The sequence below is a fragment of the Mugil cephalus genome, chromosome 1 (genome assembly GCF_022458985.1).
Source record: "Mugil cephalus isolate CIBA_MC_2020 chromosome 1, CIBA_Mcephalus_1.1, whole genome shotgun sequence".
NCBI lineage: Eukaryota > Metazoa > Chordata > Actinopteri > Mugiliformes > Mugilidae > Mugil > Mugil cephalus.
In genome coordinates this window covers 38,409,721-38,425,186 of record NC_061770.1, presented here as the reverse complement: position 1 = coordinate 38,425,186, position 15,466 = coordinate 38,409,721, and the positions used below count along the sequence as shown (strand labels likewise).

General features: G+C 41.8%; 1 protein-coding gene across 6 annotated transcripts in view; it reads right to left on the bottom strand.

Moving 5' to 3' along the window:
- nrxn2b (neurexin 2b) overlaps positions 1-15,466 on the bottom strand; it is a 690,784-nt gene that overhangs the window by 544,506 nt on the left and 130,812 nt on the right. For all 6 annotated transcript variants that reach the window (XM_047590093.1, XM_047590084.1, XM_047590056.1 and 3 more), the window contains exon 3: positions 11,357-11,377. In XM_047590093.1, coding sequence (XP_047446049.1) covers positions 11,357-11,377 — 21 coding nt within the window. The remainder of the gene's footprint in view (positions 1-11,356; positions 11,378-15,466) is intronic.

Genomic DNA, 15,466 nt, shown 5'->3' with positions numbered 1-15,466 from the left:
ATGTATTATCATTATTATTATTATTATTTTACTTTCAATATTAATCTATTCAAATAATATACAGGTTCAAATGTTCATTCTTTTTATTTCAAACATGTGCAACAGTAGGGTGGCCGTGCAACTGCCAGAAACATAAACATACCTACATAAAACAGCCAAACAGCCAATTTTTAAAATTTAAAACAAGTGTCCTCTTAAAAAACACCCTAAAAATAGCATATGTGAATATTTGTTTCAACTTTTTTCTACATAAATCTTTTAATCCAATTCAGTACTAATCATAAATATGAAAGATTGATTATTTTCTGACTTTTAACCCTTTATATGCCAGTGTTTGTGGAATCACAACATAGAAAACGTAGAATAAAAATGTTAACATATATTATATATAAATTTTACAGTGTAAAAATGGAGAATTATGGGATTTGAGTCGAAATATCAAAAAAAAACAAAAACAAAACCTACATTTAGCTATAAATGTTGTAGTTGGCTGATGGGAGTGAACTGCACCGTTAGCTTCTCTTCTGCTAATATTTCATCTGGGGACTGAAGAGGTCCTCGACCAATTGTGGGGAACTTGACATAATCAGCGAGTAATATGCAGCCTCATGATTGGTTCAGGAGTGATGGGGCGGGGCCTACTGTGTTCAGGATGCTTAGATTGACAGGTCTCGGTTAGTGTGTAAAGAAATTTAAATGTTGTGGAGGGAAATTAAAAAAAAAAAAATATCTAAAATAAAATTTTAGATACCTCTGCAGACCCCCTGTGGTCACGGACCTCCGTTGTAAACCTATGATCTAGGGTTATGTGTGCTAAAACATACTATGTTGTGAAAACTACAATGCTTCACATGTAAAATTCATAGCTACAAGAAGGTTAATGCACTGACAATCATCTGACATTAATACACAGGGCTGAAAGGCCATGTGGTGTATAATAACATTTTGCGTACGACACCGGCTCAGTTGAAAAAAAAATAAAAAAATAAAAAAGAAACCCTGGAGTAGCTGAACAGTCATTAACAGTGAAGTATCTAGGCCACGTCTCCCTCAGCAGAAACACACTGCCGGTTTGACGCCTCGGCTCTCGAGATTACCATTCCTCTTCCTCGCTCCAAACCCCGCGTCTGTTTTCCCCTACCCCCAGTCCCGATCGCGTTTGTCCCCTTCTCGCCCGAGTCCTCCTCTCACACGAGGAAGTCGCCACGCGAGAAACCAGGGGAGGCCGGGCCTCCCTGAGCACCGAGCGTGTGCGCGGCGTCGATGCTCCTCCTCGCCGGCCCTCGGAGAATCACGGAGGCGACAGATGAATAAAAAGAGCTGCAGGGGAGCGAGGCTTTGTGGCAGCTGCCGCAAAAAAAGAAAAAAAAAAAAAGAAAATGTATGGTGTTTCTGATAACAAGTCATCATAGCGGTTAGGCCGCGCTGACAGCGGGGATAACAAATTGGGGGAGTCCTGTCTGCAGGGATGTTGTGGAAGGGACAGTTCGAGCATTTATTTTTCTCCGAGATGTCCGTTTTGTTCATCATGAGCTAGTCTGTAGCTGCACATAGGGAGCAAGACTTTACATAAGGAGTCTGAGCTGAGCCTAATGAATCCAGGGTGATGCTAGGAGGTCTCTTTTGGTTTATTTTAAACCGTGTCAAATGAACTCCGATGAGATAAATAAATGTGGTGATGTTTGCAGTTCCAGAACAACATAAATCAAATATTTTTTTTCTAACTGTTATAGTAGATAAATGCCAGAAAGAAAGAGTAAGCTAAACTTTTTTTTTTTTTTTCGTTCTTTAATAAGTGGTGTGAAGACTAAATCAGACTGCACGAAATGATGAAAGGCCTCGCGCAGCCTGCGCCGCAACTGTGGGTTTAAATACAGCGTAGACTGTTTTTTCCCACTAATAATAATGAGCTCCTTCAAGCAGCAGAAATACCCTCAGATAACTGTTAACAGAATTCTTGCCGTTATGTGTTCTGCAAAGTGTAACAGTAAACAAATATCCAGCTGGGATGTATAATGCAGTGCCTTGTTTTTTTTTTGTTTTGTTTTTTTTATGAGGATGGCAGCCATATTCATTTTACACCGACTAATAGCTTCATACAGGAGAAGACGGCACTCAATCAGAGTTCGGTTCCCACTTTTGCGACGGCGCAAGTGACATAATGGACGTCAGATTGCAATCAGTGGCTTCCTGGAACAGTGCAGGTGTCTTGTTCAGAAACCAATTTCAAATCAGATCTTTAAATTCGTCCTCAGCGTCATTTGGATTCCATTATGGAGAATATAAACCAGGAAATTATGAATGGTGATGACCAGGGGCGTCACTAGGTTTTTACGGACAAGGGAGGCTCAGCCCCCAGGAGATGAACAGGATGTGAGAGAGTGTAGCGCGGGACATTATATTACAATTTTTGTAAGTGTTTTGTGGGTGTTTTCATTAAAAAAAAAAGGGCAGGTTTAATTAAATCTAAAAAGGATTTTATAAAACAGTGTAGAATTTGATTAAAACCAATCAAAAAGAAGAGGATGAACGTTTGGCTACATGCTTGTCCAGCATACCTAAATCTTTCTGGTGAAATGGTCTTCAACATCTCACATGAGTCTTCAGAAGCTACAGCTGTCTCCATTGGGATAACCAGGCATTTCCAGGGCTCATCGAGTCAAACTTCAAAACATAGCCTAAGCTCAGAAACATTAAAGATTCTTATCCTATATTCACTCTCGTGCCATAGTTATAGATACATGAGTCCACCCAGTATGTCCACTTGTAAAAGCTATTTTAAGATACTGCAGAACAGAACACTGGTTCATTTTAAACTATGGCGACTGAAACTTTTGCGGAAATTTCACAAAAAATTTGCCAAAGACAAGTCAAACTAATGTTTGTATCCCCGAACCTCCTCAGTTAACCTTTGCTCGGAGATGGAGACCTAGCTGGAAATGCTAAAGCGGAAACATTCTACTAACAAGCGGACCGCGGTGGGCGTGTTGACCTAAATATCGAAAGTATCGATACTATGGTTAGTATCGGTATAGGATCGATACTAGCGTGATATTTCTCTCTCTGAGCAATTTTTATATTTATTATTACATTATTGCTTTTGTTTACTTATTTGTTCAATTGGCTTTTTTACTGACTTTATTTCCCATTGTGGTTGTGTTGTTTACATGATCACATTATTTATATTTTTGTTAAATTGTTCCTTTTTGTTATTTTGCACTAATGACTTTTTTTTCCTGACAACAATCATGTGTAGTAAAAGGAGAATTGTTTCATTTCTATACTGTTAATTTGTTTTATATTGTAATTAATTAGTAGAAACAATAGGTTTATTTGACTAAAATGTTTGACCTATGTTGTATCATAATCAAGTAATTAAAGCAAAGCTATTCAATGATCATGACATTTCAAGTAAACAAAAAAAAAATATCAGATTGTTACCAAGAAGTCTTGCCCACCACTAGCGTTGCGGTCTGCTTTAATGTTTGTATGTTAACCTGTTGCGTGTGAACGCATGGCGTGTTAAATATTTTTTTATTTTTTTTTTAAATCACATTCATTACATTCCAAGCAATCTTTCACAAGCTGTTTATTGTTTTGTATCGATTTACTGTCAGCGTGAGTGTTGAGCTAAAATAAGAAAAAAGCAAAAAATCAAGGCCAAGAAAGTAAAAGCACCAAAAAAAAAAACTAAAAAAAATTTTTTTTTTTTTTTTTTTTAAATTGCGAAATGAAGACGCCTAGACTGCAGCAGAAAGCCAAAGCAAAAAGTGGAAAATTGCGAAAGGGGAAAAAGAAAAAAAAAAAATCCTACTTCAATCCCAAAAGAAGATCATTTTGCATTCAAGTGGAGGGAGGTCCTCGGTGGCAAAACAAGCCCACTCAAGTGTTACTATTTTCCCATTATGAAAGGAATGAGGGGAGAATAGCTTCATCCCCTGTTTCCCTTCCTTTATTGGTCTTTCTCATTCATCTCACTTGCCTATTGATCTCAAATTTGACAGACTGTGATTCTCTGCAGTGCACCCATAGGCCTTCATTCATAATAGCAGGTCTGGTAAATGAACGCTGGACCACGTATGAAGGCAGCTAAAGCCGACAGGTGAGTGTATCAACGAGGAGCCCGTTTGCTTTATACGACTACATCACACGTGTCGTCCGCCTTGAGGGCAACGCTCTTGCACACTAAAAAAAAAAAAGTGCATGCAGACATGTATGAGGAAGCAAAAATAAATAAATACAGCAGCAACACTTTCCTCAACCTTTTAGTTTTGCAGTCAGATGGAAGTGAAAGGTTTTTATTTGCTGTCAGCTGAGGGATGTGCAGGAGATGGACTTTTCACTGAGCTCTGCCCAAACGCAATCTCTCGCGGTGTCACCTGGCCGGCCCGGCCTCACAGCTTTACAGTCAGTGGCATTTCATGGCCCAATTGAATTCACACACGAAAAAAGAGTCCGTACGTACATGTGTTTCGTGCAAAGAGAATAAGAAAATAAGAAGCAGGGACTTATGACTTCAGCGGTGGAACAATCTGGTTATGAAAGTGACAGTTGGTGTCGTGTGGAAAATGGGAACGCGTCAGCTCCTACGTACGTCCCAGAGAGCTATACATACGCAGTCACACACCGCTTAAACGTGTGCTCTGGGATCCTTCTCCACGCTTATCCGTCACTAATTAAACCTGACCCGGTGTAACCCTCTGCTCGCGCCGCGTTTTGCGTTCAGTGGAATTAGACGGAGCTCTATTTGGAGATTCAAAGGGAGCAAGAAATTACTGAGGTGCTCAGGTAATAATTATATTAGCCACCTTCATCTGTTAATACGTTCCCACTGGGGCCCGGGCTGCACACCGACACCAGCGCGGCTCCCGGAGATTAATCACGTTCTTTGACTTAACCTCTGGTTTCCGACGAGCTCTTAAATGAGCTTTCAAAAGAACAAGGTCAAACGTTTATTAAGGACACAATGGATGCTGAGATGGAGATGTTGCCTTTGAATTTATGCTATTACATAGGCAATCAAATTCGTAATTGTTTGAAGTGCGTGGGAATTTTAATGTCACACTAGGAAGTAGTCACTGTGGGCTCGGGTAAATACACCCTTGACCCACTATTCTCCCTTTAAATGCTCCCCTCCAGTCCACTCTTTACAGTATATCCTTATATAATACTGCAGTAAAGCTGCCTCCCTCAGCATAGGCACCTCTTCAACACCCACCTTAGTAGTGGTGTGAGGATCGATACTGAAATATCGATACTTCCGATACCAGGTCTCTTCAATACTTGGGCCATTTATTTATTTTAATGATGACTTGTATCTTTATGAAGCTAGGATTTGAAATACAATACTTTATTTTAGGTTTACAAAGAATCGATATCGGACCGGTATCGCCGATACCAGCCTGAATTTTACTCCGTATCAGATCGGGAAGAAAATTGGTGGTATCGAACATCACTAGCTCTTAGTTACAAACCTGTAAGTTCAGCTGTATGCTGTACATGCTGCGTGCATGCTTTCTCATGACCACATTCCACGTTATTTATATGGATCCTATTCTTCTCTTTTCTATACCTTTTCGATTGCCTTGACCTGGATGACTGAGAACCTTCACGAACATTATTTTTAGCATCATATGAAGAGAAGAGAATTGGCCACAAGCTCTGGGTTGTGAGATAAAGAGGACAGAACCTAAAATAGTGGTACACAGAAATGGAGGAGATATTAAGAGCAGAGAAAGATAATGATGATAAAACACAACAGGAGACCGACGAGACTCGAATAAAGCCCAGCATAGGTATAAGGGATAAGGGTGATAGATGTAAAGACGCCAAAATGAGATTAATAAGACCGAATCCCTGACCGGGCATACATTAAGAGGAAGGTGAAGACAGCCAAATTAAGTATATGAAGCAATATAAACTCCCCGCAACCTTGAGGTCTTCCGGGAAATTATTATTTTTTCTTTCCTGGTTCAAAAAATCAACACAAGCACAGAGGTAACACAACACACGTCTTTTCATTTTAGCAACGAGCACTTTGAAGAAACAAAGTCGTCCCGAATCCCACCAGGGATGGCGATATAGCGGAGGTGCTCGAGTTATGACTCGGGTGACGGGCGGAGGGAACAACGTCAGTTAAAAAGGGGTTGATTTATAAAAAAAATATATATATATAATATGATAAAAAAAAAAAAAAGGTGTTGTTCTGTCAGTTCAAAGGAAGAAAGGCCGCAGTCGTTCACGTTCTCCTCAGAGCTGTCAAAGGAGTCAAAAGGAAAAAATAAAAATTGGGGAACAGTTCAGAATCAGTGGAAAACTACCACGATAAAGTCAACAACGCTTCATGTACAGATTTCTACGATTTTTTTCAGAGCCCCGAAAAACAACCGTAAGCAGTAATCGGGGACGTACGCACACACACACACACACACACACACACCAAGTAAATTCAGCAACTCCAGGACATGCAATCCATTTCTCTCCATCGTACCGCCTGCGGCCACCCATGCTGACACTGAAGCATCTGGAGTTGCTCACAAGGGCTCGTGCCCACTCCATCCCCGAAAAAAAATAAAGAGGCAGAAAAGACTGACGGCTGTGTGGGGGCTGAAATTAACATCCTGCAAAAACAGGCATGGCTGGACTTTGTCTCCTCCAGGACCTGGGGAGGCTTAATCTCACCGCAACATCTGGCAGAGGCCGGGCAGGCGGAGGAAGCACCGGGGCCTCCTACTGTCTGAAAAGGCTCTTAAGCCATTTCTTTCGCCATGACGTCTGAGTGTGTTTGTGTGTGTGTTTTTGCAGCCTTTCTTTTGTTTCATTTTTTATTATTTATTACTATTATTTCTCTGCTGCTCGTGTGCTAAAAGCGAGCCGACAGTCCTTCCAAATCAATGGCTTTGTTTGAACACTGCAAATCTCTCGTGCGTTCAGTAAAAAAATGCACAGTTAAGCTTTATTGATCGCGTTGTTGCGCTTCACTGTTAAATATTTAAGAGGTAAAAACTCATTCCTGCTGTATAATCGTGGGCCTTGTTTGTACAGTAGAACAGAACACAAACAAAAAAAAAAAAAAAATGGAAAGTAATCTTCCTATATTAACAAGGTGGGATGTTTTTGACCTCTGAATATGTGATTTATGCTCATATATATATTTATATATATAGTATTATACATAATACCATCAGCAGTTGGAATTTGAATATAGATTTGTTCTAGGAGGAAAAAAACTTAATCTAGGTTAATACCATGATGACATCAGTATATTTAATATTTGCTGTTTTATCCCTCTGTTGTCTGGACACACACACACACACACGCATGCAATAAAAAAAAGAAAGAACAAAAAAAAGAAAAAAACATTTAAGTGTGTGGTCTATTATTTTTGTTTTATTTCTCCTGAGCAAATAAGAAAAAAAAAATCCATAATCTGGTTTGGATGATCCAAAGTAATCTTCCTATAACTACAGGCCTCACTCAAATCTCTAATCCTGTATCTCCAGCTAACATCAAATTGATATACTGGGAGGAAAAAAAAAAAAAAAAATGTAATAAAAAGTTATTCTCCTTCCCCGAGGGTCAGATTAAGTTGGAGGTCTGCGTGGCTCAGAGAGAGAGGGAAAGAGACAGAAAAACAGATCATTAGCCTTGATCAGATTGATTAAGATCAGCGTGGGCAGCTCAGAACATTATTCACCCAAACAAAGCAACAGGTCGCTAAATCTAGAAGCCGGTCTCCGAGGGCAGAGCCAGATTTCGTGTGTTACTGTCCACCGGCCCGTGAGCTGTTTTTCTCTCAGCCGCGTTCACGGTCACGGAGGAAAATTAGAAAACTCCGTCCTTCAGAATTTTGAATGCGTATTTATCGGCGCTGCCTTGGAAATGCACGATTCCTTCGACTTGTTTAGCGACAGCAGCAACTCTTCACGCAGGCCTATTCAAGAACCAAAGAGTGACGTGACGACAAACAGATCCCAAACACCACAATGCAATCTTGTCCGTTAATGCCTTAAACAAGGGAACACAGCTGGTGTCTTGGCAATAGATCCAGCTGGCTCAAATGGCTACCTCCAGGTCAAAAGCCTGTTTATTATATGATTACAGGCTAGCGCTCCCCTTCAGTTTTACTAGCCTCTACAGGAGAAACACCGCCAGACGATGAGGTAAACCTGCGGTTACATAATGAAACTATACATCACGCGTACGGTCCTCCGGGGAGAGGACGAGCTCGGCTATCAGCACACAGATGGCGGAGCGTGGCTGGCTTGCCGCTAAAAACAGGTCAGTGTCGCAGGCACATCATCAATCGAAGTCCTACGGTGTAAGAGCGGGGGCCACCAGCCACCTTCCAGGGGCACCGGCCTCTCCGGGGCTTCGGGCGTCTCTCTGCATCATCAATCTCAAGCAACCTTTGAACACATGGTCACCAACACTAATTAGACCAAACGCGGTCACGGGGAAAACCCTAAAAATAGAGGTGAAAGAATTGCAGTAGCACTCAGAATTCGCTATTAGAGACAATGGGCCATTAAGTAAACCTATCGAGCTGTCTTGTTGATACAAAACACATTGGCAACTGGGAACACAATTCCTTGTTTTTAATTAAACTGCCTGACTCTGGAGAGAATAAATTAATTGAGGTGTTGGTGTTTACAATTTAGGACTTTTGAGTTTTTTGTAAGTATTTGAATAAAACAACTTATCCTGACCCTAGAGTATGCTCGCGAGTCAAAGTAAACTCCAAGGCTGTTTTAAATTCCTCACCAACTCAGGGGGCCTTTTACACCACAGTCATCTTGCCACAGAAAACATCTAGACCCCTGCACAAGGAGAGATATTCTCTTCTCAAATCGCTGGGAGCTTGCATGACATGGCAACACGTGCCCTTGCCCGGTGCTTACAAATGTCTGCAGTATATACCGTAAGTCAGTGGGAGAACTGCAGGTGCTGGGGGTAGAACGTGAGGCTCATATAAAGCACTGCGGGACAAAGACGCCGAAACTTACGTACATACGTAGCCTACGCCAGTGCAAGCTGTTCATACTTGTGCGCTCATCAATCTGCCTCTAGTCGCTAGTCGCAGATGTGTCTTTTTTGCCAGTTGGGTTCAGTTTTGTTTCTACTTCCTGCTTCACTTTCAACAATTGCGAAAGAAACTTTCACAGAAATTTCGACAAAGACAAGTCTAGCAAATATTCGTATCTCTGGACCTCCAAATTGTGCTACTAGTGTCTGTGCAGGATCTGCATATCCTCTGCAATGCTGCCATAGCTAAACTAAGTCTAAACCGCCTATTATTGACACTGAGTGTGTTTACATGCGCAGCTTAATCGAGCTATGCTCGACTTTCTTGATGCGTTCCTTGTCCCAGTTTCCATGCGACAGAGAAAATCAAATAACTGACGGGACCATGTACTCCTCCTCCACACAAGGTGGCGATATGTGTCGGGTTAATACGGCCCCCTTTCCGGTTGACCTAATACTTCATATAATAAACAAGAGTCGTTCATGTGGCAGACCGGCATTTCAGACAACAGCCAGATGGATAATACAACTTTTTTTAATCTTGTGCTTAATATGCGCGCTACTTAGGGGACGGTTAAGATGCCGTTATCCCTCAGGTGGTTCTTCTACAGACTCTGTTTTTCTTTCTTCTTCTCCGACAAGCTTTTTTGGATTTTTTTTTCCAGGGTCATACGCCAGTGTAGCGGTTGTGGATCATGGGCACACGTGATGACCAGTTAAAGTCCAACTAAGGCGTATACATGCTGGAGAAAATAGGTTTCCAATCGCATTATCTGGGTGTCTTAATCAGATAAGGAGGACTCCAATTTGAGTCAGAGTAACAGATTTACATGCACTTAAGTTGTTCAGTTAAAGTCAGATTACGGCAATACTGTTTTCACACGCATGTAAACGTACCGACTGTTGCGACAAGAGTGGAGAAAATCAATCCTCTTCATCCTCTCGCTATTAAATGAATATGACTCTAGCTACTGACTTTACTTCTTTCACATGTTGGAAAAGCCGGTTGCCTGTAGCCTGCCTACTGCACTCTTGAATAGGTCAGCATTATCCACGCCTCCATGCATCAAAGCAAACAAGTACAGCTAAGTCTTTGATTGCAAAGAATCAAGAAGAAGAACTGAGGAAGAAGTTGGATAGTTGGACAAAGTTTCAGAGGAACTCAAGGACATTTATTGCTGTTCCCAGGCCTGACATTTACCCATCAAGGGTACTTTGATGGTGCTGGTATAAGACTGCGACGGCATTCACATATATATATAGAGAGATGTACACCCACAGATACAGTCACTAACAAAATGCCAGTTTCACACTGTCTACAAATCACCAACTTTTTTTTCCTTCTTCCAAGTGCAGAGCACAATTTAAATAAAGTTCACTGGGTTGCCTCACACCACTGACATGAACTTCTCTATTTCCAATATGCCACCAGATAAACAACTCATGTTTGGTATAAAGATTGAGAAATAACTGCGGTGTGAACTTTTTTTTTTTACGACTTAAAGACATCCTGGGGCAAGAGGGTGTTTGTCATAGTGATTTCCCTTGCTAGATACGGCACTGTGATAGGTAATCCATCACCTGGAACTCAGTAAGGAGGAAATGCTACTCCAAAACATGCAAACATCCACCTTCACCTAGACATCTATTCGCCACTCGGAGCAAAGATTCCCGAAAAAAAAAGAAAAAGAAGCCTGCTTCTGTCAATCTGAGTGTCTGATTTGACTGACAAACAGATTCAGTCAACCGGTGAGTGAGCCTCTTCCACTGCAGAGTGGAGACAGGGAACAGTCTGCAGACAGAGGAGTCTGCTACATCTAGCACCGACTTCGTGCTAGCCCAGGGGCTAACGAGGTCCCTCAGGGGGCCCAACTAGCAGAATTTGTTCATTTTCGTAGGAGACAGGGCAGGATAGGAAGGACGGCAGGGAGACAGCAACTCAAAATCATCACGCCATATCTTGTTAACTTTAACAAAACTGGCAAAATGACTCAAGTTTGCCAGACTGCCTTGACAATTTACCATTTTCAAGAGCGCAAACATAAACCCTGAGTCTAATACACAAGCTCACATCTGTAGAGATAAACTATGATCAAAGTAAAAGAGGAACAAAAGGGAAAATAAAAATAGCAATTTTGGTACTTCGAATTGGTTGCAAATCCATCGCAACTGGAATTTAGCCCCCTGGAAGTCACTTATAACCGCAGTCCAAACTGACAATGCCCCTCCCCAGGGGGAGGGCACATAGCATTACAAGCATCCAGCATCAGCATCCGTGACAGCATTAAAGGGAAGTCATCAGGAGGCCTGAGGAGTAAAGCATCAGTCTTACCTTCAACAGCATACTCTTCAACTTCAGGATCCGAAGGGGAGCGCATGTGGAAAGGGAGAGAGAGACAGAAAAAGAAAAGTAGGTTCAGATTTAGCATTTTAGTTTTTTCAAACAAAATCTATAAAAGATAATAACAGCCGAGACATCCCGGAGACTTGACAGGAAAACGATCCGAGTCTGCTCCCCTGAAAATGCAATATGAAGTCTTTAATCTGCTTGACATTCTTAGAAGGCCGTGGATGGCCGACACTCCCGCAAATGCCATAGTTCTTAAAAGAAATGCCCATTACAAGTGCGTGGAACCGCAACCGGCGTGCTGCAGCCGCACTACGTCAAACAAGCAAAAGGGGCGGCTGGAGTCTGAAATGACTCTGGGACTGTGACTCGCAGACATCTCTCCCATGTTTAACGATACAGCAAAAAAAGATCAGGCTCTAGAAGGGCGTTTTAGTTAAAAAAAAAAAGTAAATAAAATGAAAGGGCTACCCTTTAGCAGCAGCAGCAGCCTATATGTAATGGAATATGTAAACCCCCCCGTTGGAAGATGAGGAGCTACCCTAGAATGTAAAACAGCCTAAAGCCATCCATGGCATCCCTGCGGAGAGCTTGCCATTTTGATCTGCCGTTTGCGAGTGCCGGCCCCGGGTCTTCACGCGACGCCGCCGTATTAAGTTGTAGCGTGGTCGATAATATTTTAATGTGGCTCTACACTGCAATGGTTGTCTGGCACAGTATCTGAGTCAGAGCGGCAGAGGCGGCGTGCGGTATCCTCACAGGGACACATGTCACATCGGGCGCACAATTTATGGCAAACCACGAGGTCAAGCAAAGAGAAGAATGCGCCGCATTCTGCAGCTGCCAAGGACGAATCTATTTTTTATATATGTCCGTGTGTTTTTTTTTTTGAAGCCCATATAGCTCGAGTGGCTTTTAGCATTAAGATTTGATGATGAGAGCAGCTTAAAAGCATTAAGGGCATTTAAAAATCCGAAACGCACCATTGGGAACTCAACAGGGCTGAAAAGTGAGCAAGTGAACCAGATTTCCAATAAGTTCCCAAAAAGGGGATTCTCTTGAATATTTTCAGTCATTTTTCAACAAAATCTCACATCTGCTCATGAATTCATTACAGCCACTCTCCTCTGAGAGAATATTAAAGCAGTATTGATCTTAAATAATAACATTAGAGGGAAGTGAAACCACTTTCAGATTCGACAACACCGCACAGCGACAATCAAGGCACCGCTTCGGTTGAAACATGGTCCCACTCCGCAACCTCGCCACCTAATCTGACCGGAGACGGCATGAATGGGTCAAGGCGTTTGTCGCGAGTGCCGTCATTTACCATAAAAGCGCCATCATACTTTGTGAGCCGTCAAACTGCCGAGATTAAACCTCTTTAAACGTAGTATGAGATGCATTTAAACGGCGCAAAGGATAGCGGCGCGCTGATTGAAAGCCCCTTTGTGAACGACGGAGCGTCTGCCGAGCACGGGGGGGGCCGTGGTTTCTGATGTAGGGTTGCAGTTGTTGATATAATCACCGGCCGTGACTCCGGCTTTCCTCTCTCACATCTCTGATCATAGCCGTTCATCCGCTCTCTCATTGTGCACCAGCCTATGTTCCCCCTCTCTCGTTCTCCCCTCTGAGCCGAAGCAAAGGGTGTTTGATGTACAGCGGAGGTTGTTTATATCATCACCGGCCATGACTCTGCCTTTCCCCTCCACTAATCTATCAACGCGGTCCCTCGTACTTGCTTTTCTTTGTGGCCCATGTTTCTCTCTGCCAAAACCCCTTCAAACAGTAGCGGTGATAGAGGGAAACCTTTTTTATATATATATATATATATATACTTAAGTGTATAGTCTCCATGTCAGTTACACTGGTCAAGTGACATTGTAATGGTCTGGTCTAGGTGGGTAGAACCCACATGAACACCTGGTCCAATAGTTTCCCAGAAGAAACCCTGTGAGACTGGCGACCTGTCCACCCCTTGAGAAGAAGCTTACCCTGGTGTACCCTGCCCAATGATAGCTGGAACAGGCTTCCCCGCAACCCTAGGGAGGATAAGCAGTAGTAGAAGATGAGTGTGGTAAACTACCTCAGTATTCACAGCTGCTAATGGCTCCCAATGGCTGCCAACGGCTTCTCCGACCACCGCCAAGACATCACTCACTCACAATCACAGACCAGCAGAGTTCACACTGGTGGGTTTACTAGATGACCACTCTACCTCTTGAGCTACTGCCGCCCTGACTACTCGTCCTGTCAATGGTTTTAACATTGTGGTTAATCGGCGCACATGACAAAGCATTCACTTGTCTTATTACGTTCAAGTGGAAACCATTCATAACGACCAAGAGCTCCAACTGAAAAGCTAAATATTATTCAATAAGTTCTACCTCTCGCATTTCAATAAATCATCTTGAGGCTCCCACTCCCCACATCGCCAGAACGATCCCTTCAGAGACAATTGGTCATTGTCAAATGTACCGCGTTTCAAGGTTGATTCTGACTCGACAAGATATTTATTCTGAGCAGCCATTGTTTCACTCCATACAGCACCAAAATCTAGCCTTAAGAAAGATGCTTTCAGTCAGACACTTGCTGAGATCTCCTCCATCCTTCAGAGATTGTTGCTTTTATCCCATTTATAGTTACTTGTATTCTTTACCAACCATTGCCTTTATTTCAGAGTTTTCCATTAGGGTGTATCCCACATAGCCTCGGGGTTTTCAGCTCCATTGGGATGCTTGCCTTTTCACTGTACTTTGTTTTTCACAAGGGAATGTGCAGAACAATTTTCAAAGAATGAACAAAATCTCAGCTATGTATCTTTGCATAATTTGCCCATGTGCTAAACTGGGGTGAATTGCCAAGGCTTACAGCCAAGGATAGTATAACTTTAGGATGAAAAGGAGAATATGTATTCGAAAATTTTCACCTCTTTCAAACCCATTTCAAGAATAAAAGAAAAATCAGATGCTGAAATGTCGTATAAACCTACGTATAAATCGATAGTCAGTCAAATGTGACATTCCTTTTCCATATCTTTAAATTAGTGTGCAGTACCCCCAGCAACAAAAGCATGAAAAAAGTCTAAATTAATCAAAAAAGACAGTTGCGGAATACAAAGGAGGGGAGATATAAGACGTGGGCTGCAATAAAAATAAATAAATACCAAAGTAAAATTCAAATGGAAGCGGTGGAGGAGCTGAATGTCTTCACCAATGAATCCCTGAGGGCTTTGGAGGCAAATGAGAGACTTTTCAGACCTAATCCTCACATAGCTAACGAAAGGATTTACCGAGGGGAGAAAAGCATGCCTGCACTGAAAAACAACCTCCTCACAGCGTCTGTCCTCCCATTTCTTTGCACAAGCTACACAATTAACTGTTGGCTGGACAGCACCATAAATGGACGTGGAGTAATATTTATATTAATCATTACCGAAACATATTTATTATGAAACAACTAGAATTATTATTAGTTCATCAGCATAATTGAAAATAAAAAAACAATCAACTCCACATTGAGTATCATAAACAAGTTTTCAGGAACTACATTAAAACAAATTATCAGGCATTTTGATTTGGTTCCACAAAGAACATTTGGGTGACCAATTACTTCTTTTCAGTCATTCTGACGTAAAATATTCAGCGAGTTAATGAGAAAAATCAAATGGTGTGCACCGTAAGAAAGGAAATAAATTCTGTTGCGGCTGTTGACTTCTTTTAAAAATAATTATCTGTAATTTGCTGAATAATATTCTCATTAAAAGGCTAAAGCACAGCAGCGAGTCATCACAGAGGGAGTTCGAACTCAACATCAGAGGCAACGAGGGACTAACTGTAAATCATTTTCACTCGCACCCAGCTGGAGGAGCACATTGCCAAGTGCACTGCAAAGTGATTTACGGTAAAAAATGGCCTTGTATTTTTGCATAACAGCAATTATAGTAATGCTATTCCTTTTTAAGGCTCAGCAAAACAAAGTTAAACTGTGATTTAACGTACCAGCAACTATTCTGGCACCTACAGTATAACATGACACATGTAGGATGAATAGAATACCAGTTTTAAAAGTTTTTCCCACAATATTTTGCGAGAC